Here is a 15,603-nt window from a genome sequence, read left to right as displayed (position 1 = left end):
CAAGGAAATGACGTTGATGCTTTACAAATCAGTTTACATTCTCTGCGAATGAAAGTGTTGTGATTGGACGGGAAAATATCGTATCCGGGGGAAATACATCTGACGGATGTTCCGGAGGATACATCCGCCGATAGCTTCTCTGCCTTACGTTGTGACCAGGCTTTTCTTTTCGCAGATAAGTAAGCCTGGGACCGAGGCTATCACCTACTAGGTGATGATGCACCTAGATCTGCATATATGGAGCCGGCAAACAACTTTACATCTGACCTCAAACCCTTAGATCTCCATATATGGAGCTAACCTGTTCTGACATTCCATATGTTGATCCCTCCCCACCCGTCCTTCCTCTTCGATGTCTCCCTTTTGACTGATACCTGTCCATTCAAACTCTAGACGGGCCCGCCCTAAAGTTATTAGTGCAGCCATGCCCGGCAGCCGGCGAAAACTAGAGTTCTCAACAGGCCCGAAAATTAAGGCCTGGCCCTAACTGGGCTGGCCCGCCTGGCCTTATTAATTAGCACACATATTACACCCTACGCGGCCAGAAAGGTACCAGGTCAGGTCGCCCCAATTCCATCTCGCCCCAGATTTTTTCCGCCGACCTCACGCCGACAGCTCGGTGCGGCGGTTCTTGTAGGCCTATTCTTTATTTTGTTTTACTGAGAATAAGGTTAGAAATAAGTATAGGGTTAGGCATAGTTTTACTGGGGTTACGTTTAGGAATAGGGTTAGGTTTAGGCATCGTTTTACTGAGGTTGAGGTTAGGAATAAGGTTAGGTTTAACCGTTTAAGCATAATTTACTTAGATTACTCTATGAATACCAGGCCGCGCTGTTCCGCCGGCTGTACGCCCGGGGCGAGTTGGTAAAGGGGCGAGCAGTCTCGTATTCGCCAGAAAACGTTAAAAAAAGGCCATATATGTGCATTCCCTTTGGAAAATGAAACACTGGTTTAAACATTAGGAAACAAGGCCAAAAAAACACAACGCAACTACAAATATTTATAAGCAACTTTACAGAAAAACAAGCCCACGGTAGCTTACAATAAGCCGACATGGCAACACTCCTGTGTAGAGTCCAATCCATAGCCTGAACGGATGCCCTGTGTTTGTCAGGCAACCACTCACTACTATTGACATAAAATCCATAAAATCCCCATGTGTAACCTTTGACCCAGAGCCTTGTAAATTAACGTATCAAAAATGTCAAGTCATGATTTGTCACAATCCGAGTTGGCTTTGTTCGAGGCTTACAGTTACAGATACTTACAAATACTTTTTGAAATATGCATGCATGGGGAATTATTTCCTGGGCCAGTCGTCGTCATGAAAGGGGGCGGGACTAAAGTATTTATTTTGAAGGTCGACAACGATATTCTACCGGAAGTACGTTCCATTATTTTGTAGTAGCAGCATTGTGTCCACTCACCACTCTCCTCCTTCCTTTGTGTCAGCTGTAGCCTGTTCAAAATAAACGCGAAAGGACTTCTGTTGTTGTCCTTCATTTTTTGTCAATTTTTGAGCCAGCTGGAATGTTGTGAAGCCGCCGGGAAAATGGTCACAACGATGCAAACGCTTACACCACATGTGTACTGGGCTCAGCGGCACGGAGAGATCTTTCTGCGCGTTGAACTCTCCGATGCCAAGGTAAGGTAGGCTAGGAGTAGGATGCGCTGACGTCGGACAGCTGCTGCCTTTATATTACCAAGAAGATCACTCAGATCTAACAAACTACAAACACCCTGGATGAGACGCGTTCATTGTTAGCTTGTAGATCTTGTTCTTGTGTGTTTTCCTTGTATGTAGACTCGCTGCACAGACCACTGCAAGAATTTAGACTGATTCACGATCAGATCTAGCCCCTCTTGGAACCCTCGTAAAAGGTTTCTGACATTTGGATGTTACATCCAAATGTCAGAAACCTTTTACGAGGGTTCCAAGAGGGGCTAGATCAGATCCTGGTTGGCAAAAGTGTGTGTGTGTGTGTGTGTGTGTGTGTGTGTGTATTAGGTATTAGAGTATTAGTCGATTGTTGTTCATTTTCTAGGTGTTTTCACTCATTTTCACGACTCCTAGCTTCAGCCTCATCCCACATATGTTGTACAAATGCTTCATGAAAAATGCATGGCTTTCTAAGTGATGCCAACCATGGTAGTGTTGTATCATGTTTAGCTCTGCATAATTAGTGACAGAAAATGGTAGTATATTAGTGGTATATTCTCCTACTGGACATTCTGCTCAGAGGAAAATGGTCACAAAACATGAGTTCCTTGAGATTGGTCAAATGTTTTTTCAGTTTTTGGTGTTGACTTGTGATGACTGTTTGTTCCAGGATCTTGACATCAGCATGAAAGACAACACTATTAAGTTCAAAGGTAATTGGTATTGAATTTCAAGGTATAATAATTCTATTATGAGAAAGATGCCAATTCACCAGGATTTTTAAGTAGTTGCTAAGTACTAAATACTTAAGCTGAAAGAGCACTTGGCACACTATTTTATGCATTAGGCAGCCATTATATATTATATTGATTGAGTATTGATTTTGTTTCTCAGCACAGGGCCATGGAGCTAAAGGAGACAATGAATATGAATTCAGTTTGGACTTCCTGGAGCCAGTGAAGCCTGAGGTATTTCTAATGAGTTGGTATTATTCATTTTGTATAGGAGGAAGTTTGTACCCTTTTCTAGGCATACCTAGGAAAGAGGGTATGCGGAAAGCCGGAAACACCTACTGAGTTGCAAAAAAACGACTTTCTGGCCTTGGCAGCCCATACATCCAAACAGAAAAGTCATATCAGATTGCATTAAACAACGTTAAACGTATAATGAATTGCATTTTTATAGCGCTTTTCCAAGTGCTCAAAGCGCTTTACAATGGTTCATTCATTCATACATTGGGAGGTGAAGCGGCGAACAGTCGACGCCAGCGTCGTCACTTACCACATTCAGACACCAATGGTGGCAAGCTCACACCGACCGACTCATTGGAGGCAATGTAGGGTTCAGTGTCTTGCCCAAGGACACTTCGACATGTGGACAGAAGGAGCCGGGATTCGAACCGCCGACCCTGGGATCATTGGACGACCTGCTCTACCTCCTGAGCTACAGCCGTCCAACTTACTTTGCCACTTTTGCCACTCACCATTATGTGTGTGTGTGTGTGTGTGTGTGTGTGTGTGTGTGTGTGTGTGTGTGTGTGTGTGTGTGTGTGTGTGTGTGGGGGTGGGGGTGGGGGTGGGTGACAGACAGACCTTTATTGATCCTGTGAGGGAAATTCAGTCACCAGAGACACCACAACAGATACAGAGTAACTTGTGTGCTGTAAGATACAGCAATGGGAGCAATAGTAAAAAATAAAGTAGGCGTCAGAGGAAGAGTAACGTCTCAAAAAGCATCATCATTAATGAGTACTTTGCAGAATAAAAAACATACAGTCACAGTGTCACTACAGTATCCCACCCAATGCAAAGGCAAATAATACCTAATCCATCCATCTTCAACTGCTTATCCATAGTCAGGTCGCGGGGGCAACAGCTCCACCAGAGAGCTCCAGACTTCTCTCTCCAGAGCAACATTAGTATAGTGACTTCCTCCTGGGGGATCCCGAGACGTTCCAAGGCCAGTGAGTCGATGTAATCCTTCCATCTGCGCCTTGGTCTGCCCCGGGGTCTCCTCCCAGTGGGACGTACATCGAGGACCTCCATAGGGAGACGCCTGAGAGGCATTTTAACCAGGCGAAGGAGCAGCGGCTCTACTCCGAGTCTGTCCTGCGTGACTGAACCCTATCTCTAAGGGAGATGCCAGCCACCCGTCGGAGAAAACTAATTTCGGCGCTTGTATTCGCGACCTTATTCTTTCTGTCATGACCCACAATTCATAATAATTAATAAACAATACCTAAGCAGATGGTATATCAGTACACACCCGACCTATACAATAGTTTTTACAGTATCCCACCCAATGCAAAGGCAAATAATACCTAAGCAGATGGTATATCAGTACACACCTGGCCTATACATTAGCCTACAGTACAAAAAAACAGTCACTGTGTCATCAACCTTAGGCAAATACGTGAGCAAAATACACACCACCACAGTATCGTTTGGATATCACAGGAAATCCTGATATCTTTACACAATGTCAACAGTGTAATCGGGAAAATAAATGTGCCCTACAGTGTACTGTGCAACGACCCGGCCGTAACTTGCTCCTCCAAGGGAGCTAGCTCTCTTGGCGTGGCTTGTTTCCCGTGCCGGGTCTTTTGCAGGGTTGTTACACCTGATTTATACTTTGTTGCGTGCCCAAATTGCACACCAAACATAGCCTATGTACAAGCTCACAACAACGCAATTCGTGTTGTGAGCTTGAAGATCTGCTATGTTTGGTGCAGGACACCAGCACACAACTAAGTATAAATCAGGCTATAAGTTAGTATCGGAAAATGTTCGTAGACTACATTTTTTGTTTTTTCACTGACTAAAACTAAATCAAAATTTGCAGTCAAAATGAACACTGCTATAATAATATACCATTGTGTGCATCTTTCTGTCTTTCTGTCATGGTGTACCCCAGGTTAGCCACAAATCCACAGAGCGTCAGGTGAACATCAAGATAAAAAAGCAGGATGAACGCTGGTGGGATCGGCTCACGCTGCAGGAGAGGAAGCCACTGTTTCTGTGCCCAGACTTTGACCGCTGGCTGGATGAGTCAGATGCCGAAATGGAGCTTCAGTCCAAGGTAAAAGTAGGTGAAACTCTGGGTCAGGAAGATGGAAGGCATGTTTTGAGTTTTGTAGAAGCTTCTCTAACCTCTAAAATGTAAAATAATTGCAAGTGTAATGCAGAGTGTGATTGTTACATGATGCAGCATTTCCTTTTCAGGAGGAGACGATAAGCAAGATACACGTGGAATCAAGAGTCCGTAAAGACCGTAAGTAGAACTCTCGGCTCTGCGGCCGAGAACACTAGAAGATCTCACAGATTGTGATTGGACCACTGAGCCTATTAATAATGTTGTTTTCTTCACTTTCTTTCATTTTCTTCTCAGCCTACCTTGGTTTGAAGAAAGGATATTTATTCATGTACAACCTGGTGCAGTTCCTTGGGTTTTCATGGGTCTTTGTCAACATGACGGTTCGTCTTTTCGTATTGGGCCATGGTGAGTGAAAACCAAGGTTTTTGAGGGGCGCTAGCCCCTCCTATATTCAGCTATAGTGTAGATTTTCGTCTTACACAAACATTATATTCCCATTGACAATGAATGGAGAATTTATGTCATATGTGGACGAGCAAATCGGCTATTTTGTCCTACACAAACATTAAATTCACATTGACAATGAATGGAGAATTTACGTCCTATGTAGACAAGCAAATCGGCTATATTTGTCCTACACGATTAAATTCCCATTGACAATGAATGGTTGATGTACGATGATAAGAGCGCCCTTCACTTCACACGGTTGTGATTTTGTGGTCAGTAGCAGGTAGTTTTGTCAGTAGCAGGTGTTTTGGTCTGTTCAGAGATGTTCTGTTGATACAGTCCAAGAAAGACAGAACATATGGAAATGCACAAAAAATAAATAACAAAATACATAATATAAAAACAAATGCAATACAGATTAATACAACATGTATATCACAAGAGGCTTTTTAAGGAAAGTTGTTGTTTTTAGTGTCTTAAGTGTTCTGATGCAGAATCTCAGGTCCAATTATGTTGTTGAGCTTATTCCAGCCTTATCATTGCTACTCCCAAATAATTGCTACTCGAAATCTATTTTTTACACACAAGCAAAAGAAAACTAAACAAAAACATGCAGAAATTGGTGTTTTCTGTAGAACATACACCGCTGTACAAGCAATCTGATCTCATCCTCTTTTCACTGATATATCAACCACCAACATAGTGGGGCCTCCAACTTGGTGGGCTTACAGACACAAGACCCCAACCAGCATCGGCACAGCTATCCTATTTTCTTTTCTTTTTTTGTACACATACAAATAGTATGTCATGAAAAAATGCTCCAACAACAACCCTTTCCCTCCCAGTACACACACAGAAACTTAATCACATACATACATAGATAACATCAGATATCCCATATTCTTTGTTTTTAACTTACTGTATCTAGAAATGTGTGTGTTTTGCTGCCTTTCAAGTGTGTAACCACTGTTAGTTTATTGTACAGTTGTATTAAAAGAGGATAAAAGCTTGCACTCTGGCTCCATCCATTGTTTTATTAATGACATATCAGCCTGCTGGCCTGCCTTGAACAAACACTGGTTTCTTAGGCCACTGTGGCCACACCAACAATGACACACCTTTTGGGGATCAGATCATGCCTGTTGGATATGGTGTGAAGGTTTTTTTTACAGGCATACATTATCAACAATAGTCTATGTAAGTTTAGTTGATAATCTACTGTATGCAGCATGCTAAAACGTTTTACGAAGCAGAGAAACTATTTATAAAGAATGCTATTTCAGGCCAGACAACCTTCAAGCATTGTTTCTCAAGTGCTAATGTGCACATTTGAATCTGAGGAAGAGCAACATGGCTATACAGTACATTTTTGATTTGTTATGCATTGTGCACTAGTCTGTGGCACATGGGTTATAGCATAATTGTCTGCTTGCCCCCCACTTGCTGTGTTCTCAAAGCTACCAAACGGCCAAGCGTGGCCAGTGACATTAATGCAGAGTCGCAGTTGAAGTGTTGCTCAAGCTAAATGAAAAGGGTGGGATTAAATAATACAGGGAACTGGTTAACGGCAAGAAGGAGTTTTTCTTCCCTTTTCTGGAACAGTGCAGGACTTGTGGGGTGAGGAGAAAGTGAGTTGTAATTGGCGAAAGAAAAACATGATTGATTGATGCGTCACTGCGTCATTGGATTGCTAAAAACAAGTTTGTAGCGCGTCACACAGCGACATGTGTCAGGCCGTCACTACAGTTTGTAGCTTCATTCCATTGAAAATGATTTGTATCCTGTGGCTTTGTTGCTGCTAGTTTGAGTCTAGCATCTCACCCCCCCTTCCTCTTTTGTTTCCTTCTTTCCTCTGTAGATTCCTTCTATGACACATTCCACACCACTGCTGACGTGATGTACTTTTGTCAGATGATGGCTATTATCGAGGTCATTAACCCCTTGTTGGGCCTGGTTAAGACAGGATTTTTCCCAGCTATGATACAGGTAATGCTTACATCTTAATGACATAATTAAGAGTAATTACAACTTGCCCCAATGCCGCCATCATTCTGCCCAAAGCTGCCATTCCTGGAGAAGTTGTCATGGTAGAAGGAGAATGTCTATTGTATTCGTAGCTGTCTTGATGTGGGGCAATGATTTCACTCATGAGTTGTTACTGTTAGCAGCGAGCCCATTATTTCAGTGTTGGTATGCTCGTGTGCATGTATGATCATGCATGCAAAAAGTGAGAGTGACTATTCTTATTAATATATATTCTCATTAATATTCGCATTTGTGCGTTTCGGTCACAGTTTTATGGGTCTCTTAAAGGACCACTTCACCACTTTTCAACCTATCTTCATATAATATCCTCACTAATAATCATGAAAAAATGTCACGATTTTTTTCTGCTCAGTCTGTGTCTCATAGGACGGCTGTGGGCAGTTTAGAAACCGTCTTCCAGTGACATCATGAGGCAGCTTTTTTTTTAAACAAGATGTTTTTACAAAAATATTTAGATTTTCATTATCGTGAGAACGATGGCTTCCATTTTCGCATTGCAACTTTTCAGGACTAGAAAGCCTGCAGTTTCTATTAGCTTGTATTCCCTATCGATGATGTCACTGGAAGACAGTTTCTGAACTGCACACAGACCGAGTAGAAAGAAATTGCGCCATTTTTTCATGATTATTAGTGAGGACCTATTATATGAAGATAGGTTGAAAAGTGGTGAAGTGGTCCTTTAATATTTCTCCCAACAATTTGTTTTAATTATTATATAAACATTATTATAAAACATTTTCAAAAAAACATTCCAAAAGGAAATATTTTCATGACTTCAATGGATTTTTTCAGTAATTTCAGGAAGAAATAAAATAAAATTAGAAAACAGATGTTTAAGACGTAATGAAAATGGCCGATCTGCACGGCGTGTTGGGAGCTTGTAGATTTTTACTAGTTTGGGACCATCCCGGATATTAAGCTAAAACGTTTGGGAACCACTGCGCTACCTCCTCCAGGTGAGGCTCCTCACTAAAAGTGCTATTCCGTGTGTACTTTGTGTTCATTCCCTGAAGAAGGCAGTATTTCTGTCCGAAACGTTGGTTTGTTTTCTCTGTGTCCACAATAAACTCTTGGCATTGGCAGCTACAAGTATTTTTCCTTTGGTTTCAATACCATCCTTAGGATGACCAACCAGTAGATGTCAGCAGTGACAAGACCCTATATATTAGAGACTTCAGTTTGAGTGGTTTTTATGTACTGTAATATTTTTAACCATTTAAAAAAAAAAAAACCCTACTCTGTCTATACTAGGTCTACACTTGGTTCGCTTGGTCCTTTGATCTACAAGCTCACAGCATGAGCATTTGATCTATTTATTTGTTTTTTGCCCCCAGAAAACGGATGCTATAGGTTTCATGAGGTTAAATGCCTAGTTTCCGTTTTATTTGTTTTTGATTGATTGATTGATTGAAGAATTTATTAAGTTTGCAGAATTACAGTACATTTCAAGCACAAACTCAATACAAAGGCTGTTAACTGTGAGTGGACGACCCAATTAAGCATTACACTTGTTTCCAATAGGGTCCACCATGTTCAAATCATCAAAACATTTAGAGACTTACAAATAGACACTTCTATAGACAGAACAGGAATTCATCATAAAGGAGGTAAAAAGGGAAAAGAAACATATACAGTGAGGGGGAAAAAAAGGGGTGGGCGGTGGGGGGGATTCACGATCAGCTCCGTTAATTTGTTTTTTTCCTTGGAGGAGCTGCGTTTTTGAATAACAATTCAACGCCAAGCCCACAAAGAAGCCCACATCAACGGCAAGGACCTCAAATATCTTTAATTGTGCTTGTTGTAACTTTCTCTGCGTTGTATTGGCTATTAGAAGCTATTGACAAAACTACAACACTGATCTCTTAACGAGGTCCATTATTTAACATCTTTATTCTGTGTGTTTGTATTGTGCCAGGTGGCAGGGAGGAATGTCATTCTGTTTGTCATCTTTGGCAGCCTGGAGCAGATGCAGACCAAGCCAGTGGTGTTCTTTGTGTTCTACCTGTGGAGCACCATTGAGATCTTTAGGTAATAATTATTATAATAATAATATATATTATGTATAATTTCCATAAATGCTGTCATGTGTAGAAATGTATTTTGGTGTGCTTTATAAGCAGCAAAGGGACGGAAACAAACAATGCAACCTGGAGATGTGCATATAGCAGTAAAGCTGCTTCAGCGCCCTGCAGATTTGCAGAAAAACACTGCTCAACTATAAAACATTCATATATTCAGAACCACTGAGTTTTAGATTTCCCTCTGTATCAGACTTTATCTATATTAAATCGCAGAAGAACCAATATGTAAGGATCATTTAGCATACAGGAATATTTTAGTTAAATTAACACTTTGCTCTGCTCTGCGTAGACACATGGTCAAAACTAATTGTGAAGTATTTTTGAAAGTTGTATTAATTTGGAAATCTCAAACCTGAATCCTTAACTCGGTTGATCTGTTTGTTTGACAAACAGACTGCAGAGCTTATGTTAACTCCTTCCTTTTCTTCCTCAGGTATCCATTTTATATGCTGGCCTGCATCGACACAGAGTTTAAGCTATTGACTTGGGTGAGATACACTCTCTGGATCCCTCTGTACCCACTGGGGGTAATAGCAGAAGGTGAGCTATTGTACAGTATGGTGAATTAGCTGTTGCAGGTTCGTTCAAAACGACTACATTTCTCGTTACTGGAAACATGAAAATCTCTGTTTCATAGTGTATGTGTTTTACTGCTCAAATGTCTTAGAATCATAATGAGTTTGGTTGGCAAACTACATGTGGTCATACAGTGATCCATTCCAGAGTGAGAGGTAAAGAAATGTAAATCCAGTATTGAGAAATGTAAAAACTTAATGTCATAAAGGTGAATGATAAATAATGAATGTTTAAAAAAAACCTAATTTAAAGTTCATGGTAAAACAGAGTCCCTGTGAGAGCCATTGATGAAATGAAAATGTAACACAAAGAGATGTGAATGTATTTGTCTGTTTGTTTGCTTTTCATCAATTTAGATCTTGTGGATCTAAACAGATGAAAATTCATGTTATTTGCATAGTTTGAAATGTTGTGAACTAAAGAACAACTTGTGTTGAGAAAAAGCTATGCTTTTAGAATCTTCAGTCTTTACCTAATATAAGGAGCTGCAGTACTTTTGGTAACATTTGGTAACATTGTATGATTGCAATATTAAATGGGAGGGTCTGTGTTCTTTACTGTTATTTTTGCTATGACCGTAATGCCTTTAGGAACTAAACAATTGCGTGACATTTCACAAATATTATCAAAATACAGCCTGTGTCTCATGGCTTATCGTCAAAGGATACTAATGTTCTGCTCAGCTGATAAGTGTATTATTGCAGTTAGTTTAGTATTCTGGTACATTACCTCTAATAGACTAATAGGATTCATGTGGCAGCTAAAGATTCTCATATCAAAACAAATCAGCAGAACATCCTTGCATGGGAACACATTTACCCTTGCTGCTGTACAGCAGTGGGTCTCTACCTGTGGGTCCTTGCTGCTGTACAGCAGTGGGTCTCAACCTGTGGGTCCTTGGTGCTGTACAGCAGTGGGTCTCTAGGGTCCTTGGTGCTGTACAGCAGTGGGTCTCAACCTGTGGGTCCTTGGTGCTGTACAGCAGTGGGTCTCAACCTGTGGGTCCTTGGTGCTGTACAGCAGTGGGTCTCAACCTGTGGGTCCTTGGTGCTGTACAGCAGTGGGTCTCAACCTGTGGGTCCTTGCTGCTGTACAGCAGTGGGTCTCTACCTGTGGGTCCTTGCTGCTGTACAGCAGTGGGTCTCTACCTGTGGGTCCTTGGACTCTTTGCTGCTGTACAGCAGTGGGTCTCAACCTGTGGGTCCTTGCTGCTGTACAGCAGTGGGTCTCTACCTGTGGGTCCTTGGACTCTTTGCTGCTGTACAGCAGTGGGTCTCAACCTGTGGGTCCTTGCTGCTGTACAGCAGTGGGTCTCTACCTGTGGGTCCTTGGTGCTGTACAGCAGTGGGTCTCAACCTGTGGGTCCTTGGTGCTGTACAGCAGTGGGTCTCAACCTGTGGGTCCTTGGTGCTGTACAGCAGTGGGTCTCAACCTGTGGGTCCTTGGTGCTGTACAGCAGTGGGTCTCAACCTGTGGGCCCTTGGTGCTGTACAGCAGTGGGTCTCAACCTGTGGGTCCTTGCTGCTGTACAGCAGTGGGTCTCAACCTGTGAGTCCTTGCTGCTGTACAGCAGTGGGTCTCAACCTGTGGGTCCTTGGTGCTGTACAGCAGTGGGTCTCAACCTGTGGGTCCTTGGTGCTGTACAGCAGTGGGTCTCAACCTGTGGGTCCTTGGTGCTGTACAGCAGTGGGTCTCAACCTGTGGGTCCTTGCTGCTGTACAGCAGTGGGTCTCAACCTGTGGGCTGCTGTACAGCAGTGGGTCTCAACCTGTGGGCTGCTGTACAGCAGTGGGTCTCAACCTGTGGGTCCTTGCTGCTGTACAGCAGTGGGTCTCAACCTGTGGGTCCTTGGTGCTGTACAGCAGTGGGTCTCAACCTGTGGGTCCTTGGTGCCCACATGATTCCGCGGGGGTCCCCAGATGACAGAAAAATTACAATCTATGAACTTTTAAGACCTTTTTTAATACCTAAAAAAAGACCATTACTGCATCAAAAGTCAAAGTCATTCATTGGCCAAATTGTCAAATAATATAAGAAAGAGGCAAGAGTTGTGAAAATGGCTGATCTACATGCTGAGCTTGCAGATCGTCAATTTTCACTATCTTATCTGTGGAATGGTCCGAGTCAAACTAAATGTAACTCCTACAATGCCAAGTGCTTAAGTTGTCAGGATGTTCAGTTCAAATATGATTATTTTGGAGGGCCCTGAAAAGGTTTGAGAACCACTGCTGTACAGTACGCAGACTATTGGTCCCTTTGTGTGTCATCAGCGGTGGCTTTAATCCAGTCCCTGCCCATCTTCGATGAGACGCGCCTGTACAGCCTCCCCCTCCCCGAGGTCTTGGGCCAGTCATTGAGCTTTTCCTACACCCTGCAGATCTACCTGGTCATCATGTTTCTGGGTGAGCTAACCATACTTGAATGCCATCACACGTACTTACTCTTCTCTCTTCTATTTGACACTCACCTGCTGTCACAAAGCAAGGTTGTAAATAATGTATAAGGCACAGGACCTTTGTGACATGCCCCCCCCCCCCCCCCCCATTCTGTCTTTCACTGTCTCTCTCTGTGTGTTAAGTACCAAATGCCTTCAAATAATATTAATATAAAATGTCTTTAAGCATCTGATGGACTTGCAGAACGACAACAATATTAGGCTACTCCTTAGTCACACCGAATCTCTTGTTTGTGAGCTTAGAGACCAAATACATTAATTTACACTGAGAGAAACACGATTGTAAGTATTTTACTTTTCTTAAAATCCTGTGTCTTTTGCAGGCCTCTTCATCAACTTCCGACACCTCTACAAGCAGAGGAGGAGACGGTTCCGCTCGAGAAAGAGGAAAACCAACTAAAGAATAAACCTAGTCATGCAGCGTAAATACCATCCCTATCTAAAATGTATATCATCCTTTCTTTCTTTGGTCACTGCTGTATGCCTTGCCTTCTCTCCTCTCCATATACACATGCACACAGACCACATAATGGACTACTTGTCAACATATTATTTTCAGCTGGTTTGGTTGATAATTAAGTCAGTCCTCTGTTTTGTTTTGTTTAAATAACCCATTATTGCTGTATTGGAGTAGTTTTTCATCCCTGATCCTGTGGGGAAGACAAAGACATCTTGCACCTACTTATTGAGAACCACTACTCCTTGTTATATTGGTGTATTCAATAAGTGTGTGTGTGTCCGTGTGTCCGTGTGGTCGAGATGAATATTCCTTAATCCAAGTTCAATTGTAGTAATTGCTATGATGAATGTTTCATAACTTCAGTGTTGCTCAAGCTTTTCAGACTAAATTGCACATCACAATGTTCTTGTGCACTTTCTCTCATTTCTCGAAATTGTTTTGAGGTGGTTTTACATTCTTTCAACTACGCGTGGCGGACATTTTGGGGCAGCAAGGGGCATTAGATAGGGGTCCTAATATTTCACAGTCAGACTTACTTCCGGAAGAAACAGACCATGTTCATGGCATGCAGCACTTCCATCTAAAAGATTACCAGACCCTACCTGCAAATAGGAATAGTTTTAATCAGGTAAAGGGTGCAGTCATTTGACAGTACTGTGTATAGGAATAGATTCAACTTGCCAGGTAAATTAATTCTCAGGGACAAACAAGATGACTTCAAGAACTCTTCCCATGTAAATATCCAAAGCAAGATGTTCAATTCCTAAAATCAAGTTTCAACTACTTAAAATTAAATCATTGCAACTCCTGAGTGAATTTTTGTTTAGTTTATTTTTACAGTAATATTATATAGAAGAGATGGGACTACATATATAAATTCAAATGAAACTGAAAAACACGAGAAACATAATTTGATTTCTTCCACTGAGCCCCTGGGAGCTTACACAGTAGCAACAAGACTAAGTCGGATTATAGAATTAATACAGTTGAACAATATATATATATATATATATATATATATATATATATAAACTAAATAGGCCCAACAGCATATCCTAGTGAAATTTGGCTTAAAGACAGATTTACCAAATGACCTGTGGGGAAAATGGAATGTGTTGAAATTGACCTGAACAGTAGATGAAAGTGTAGTACAACAATAATTGCATGCCTTTTTAAGGGATTAAAGGTGAAAGGGTTAAGAAATGTGTGAATACTAACTGAAGGAGAATACTGTACATGCTATACTTGAATGTATTTGAAAGATGAAGAATCATCTTTCAATAAACATTTAATGGTATTGAAAATTGGTTACTGAAGTCAGGTCATGAAATCTGAAACTGAACAGAAGTGTTTTTTTTTATATAAGGTTGACTCAGTTGGGAATTGTGCAACTGACTCATACTGTAAGTACTTCACTTTAGTTTGTTTGGCATGTTTATATTTATTTGTGTTCATTGTTTACTTTTGTTTCTTTGTTGATGACGGTTTTATTGCAAGTATTTTAGCATACATATATCCACCTCGATGGTGGATGTACGGTAGTTGTATGAACGCACTACAGTATGTTTTACCCCATGTTTGACACCATTAAGCCTTCTTCAGCCTGTCGTCTGACTCGATGGCCGCGTCCATGTGTAGCAGAGTGGCTCACAACTGAGGTCAAAAGGAGGGAGAGTGGCAGAGTGGCTCACAACCTCAGCATGATGGCCTAAAAGTCTAATACTGTATCTCCCAGAGTCATAGGGATATCCCTTTGACTTAGTGGTTAAGACGGCTTTCCACGCGGGAGACCCGGGTACGATTCCTGGGTGTTAGACATGCACTGGTCCATACTGTACATTACTAATTGTACATTGCTGTGGGAGTTACTTGTCCCACAGTTGTGTTGAGTGGAGTCTAATTTGGTTGTTCTGATATGATGAGGCAGAATAGATCCTGCTTTGATTTTTTTTGCTGTTCACAGGATGTGACATTTCTATCCTATAGTGCTATTTATTATGTAAACCCATGTGCAAAACCCCTGGGTCAGATGGTAGACAAGGGGAATGGTGAGACCTGGCTGTCAAGACAACACCCCCACAGATGTTTTCATGAATTTCCCAATATACCTCCAGAAGGTTTTACAGTCTGGTGTCCCAGAACGACCCCTTTCCACACCATTTTGAAGTTTTTATTATTCATATTTTTGTTGTTTGTTTGGTAGATTTTTACTTATTTTAAATAGACATTTGAATTTAATTGAGTTATGAGAAAATGAAATAAGAATAGGTCTAAGCTAAAATGATGAAGACATGAACCACACCTAAGAGACCGTTGCAAACAGCAAAGCTTTTGTTTTAGAACAGAGTTGTAACAGTTGTATGGGAGTTGATCAAGTCTACAATAACTTTCATTGTTGTGGGTTTCATTCGGTTGAGTGTTTTGCTTTATTTTTTTCAATGTGTTTTAATAAACAAGTGACGACAAAAGTGTAGTTCTCCCTAATGTTTGTGTGTGAATTGAAACGTCTCCCCTGTCAGGTGAAAAAAAGCAGCTTGGACTCCTCATGCATAGAAGGAAGCATGAGGTCAGTCCGCTGCCCCCCCAGGTTGGGGGGGGAGCAGCGCCCAGGATTACAGGGGGGGGGGCAGCAGCGCCCAGGATTACATTAGATAATTGACACTGGGTGAAAATGCGTTGCAAAATCGTGGGATATAAAATAACATTTCTGATCAGAAACAAGAATGGACTCCAGTCCACATTAATTGGCTGGAGCTAAAATATGCTTTATGTGTGTTCTATCAAT

At 41.5% G+C, this 15,603-nt stretch overlaps 1 protein-coding gene across 2 annotated transcripts; it reads left to right on the top strand.

Annotated features, from left to right (window-relative positions):
• The first annotated feature begins 1,401 nt into the window (after positions 1 to 1,401).
• On the top strand, positions 1,402 to 15,339 carry LOC306920684 (very-long-chain (3R)-3-hydroxyacyl-CoA dehydratase-like). Of its 2 annotated transcripts, XR_013789670.1 has the most exons (12): positions 1,402 to 1,645; positions 2,331 to 2,373; positions 2,555 to 2,628; positions 4,574 to 4,738; positions 4,882 to 4,930; positions 5,048 to 5,158; positions 7,059 to 7,186; positions 9,162 to 9,274; positions 9,761 to 9,867; positions 12,174 to 12,305; positions 12,682 to 14,444; positions 15,288 to 15,339. XR_013789670.1 is itself a non-coding variant. In XM_079497510.1 (11 exons), the coding sequence occupies exons 1-11, from the start codon at positions 1,553 to 1,555 to the stop codon at positions 12,756 to 12,758; spliced, it is 1,092 nt and encodes a 363-aa protein (XP_079353636.1). In that variant the 5' UTR covers positions 1,402 to 1,552; the 3' UTR covers positions 12,759 to 15,286. The 2 variants fall into 2 exon arrangements, 1 of the variants encoding a protein (XP_079353636.1); XM_079497510.1 differs by lacking the exon at positions 15,288 to 15,339 and having other exon boundaries at positions 12,682 to 15,286.
• Positions 15,340 to 15,603: the final 264 nt, after the last annotated feature.

The sequence above is a fragment of the Electrona antarctica genome (genome assembly GCF_951216825.1).
Source record: "Electrona antarctica genome assembly, chromosome: 3".
NCBI classification, from domain to species: Eukaryota; Metazoa; Chordata; class Actinopteri; order Myctophiformes; family Myctophidae; genus Electrona; species Electrona antarctica.
This window is presented reverse-complemented; position numbering and strand designations above follow the sequence as displayed.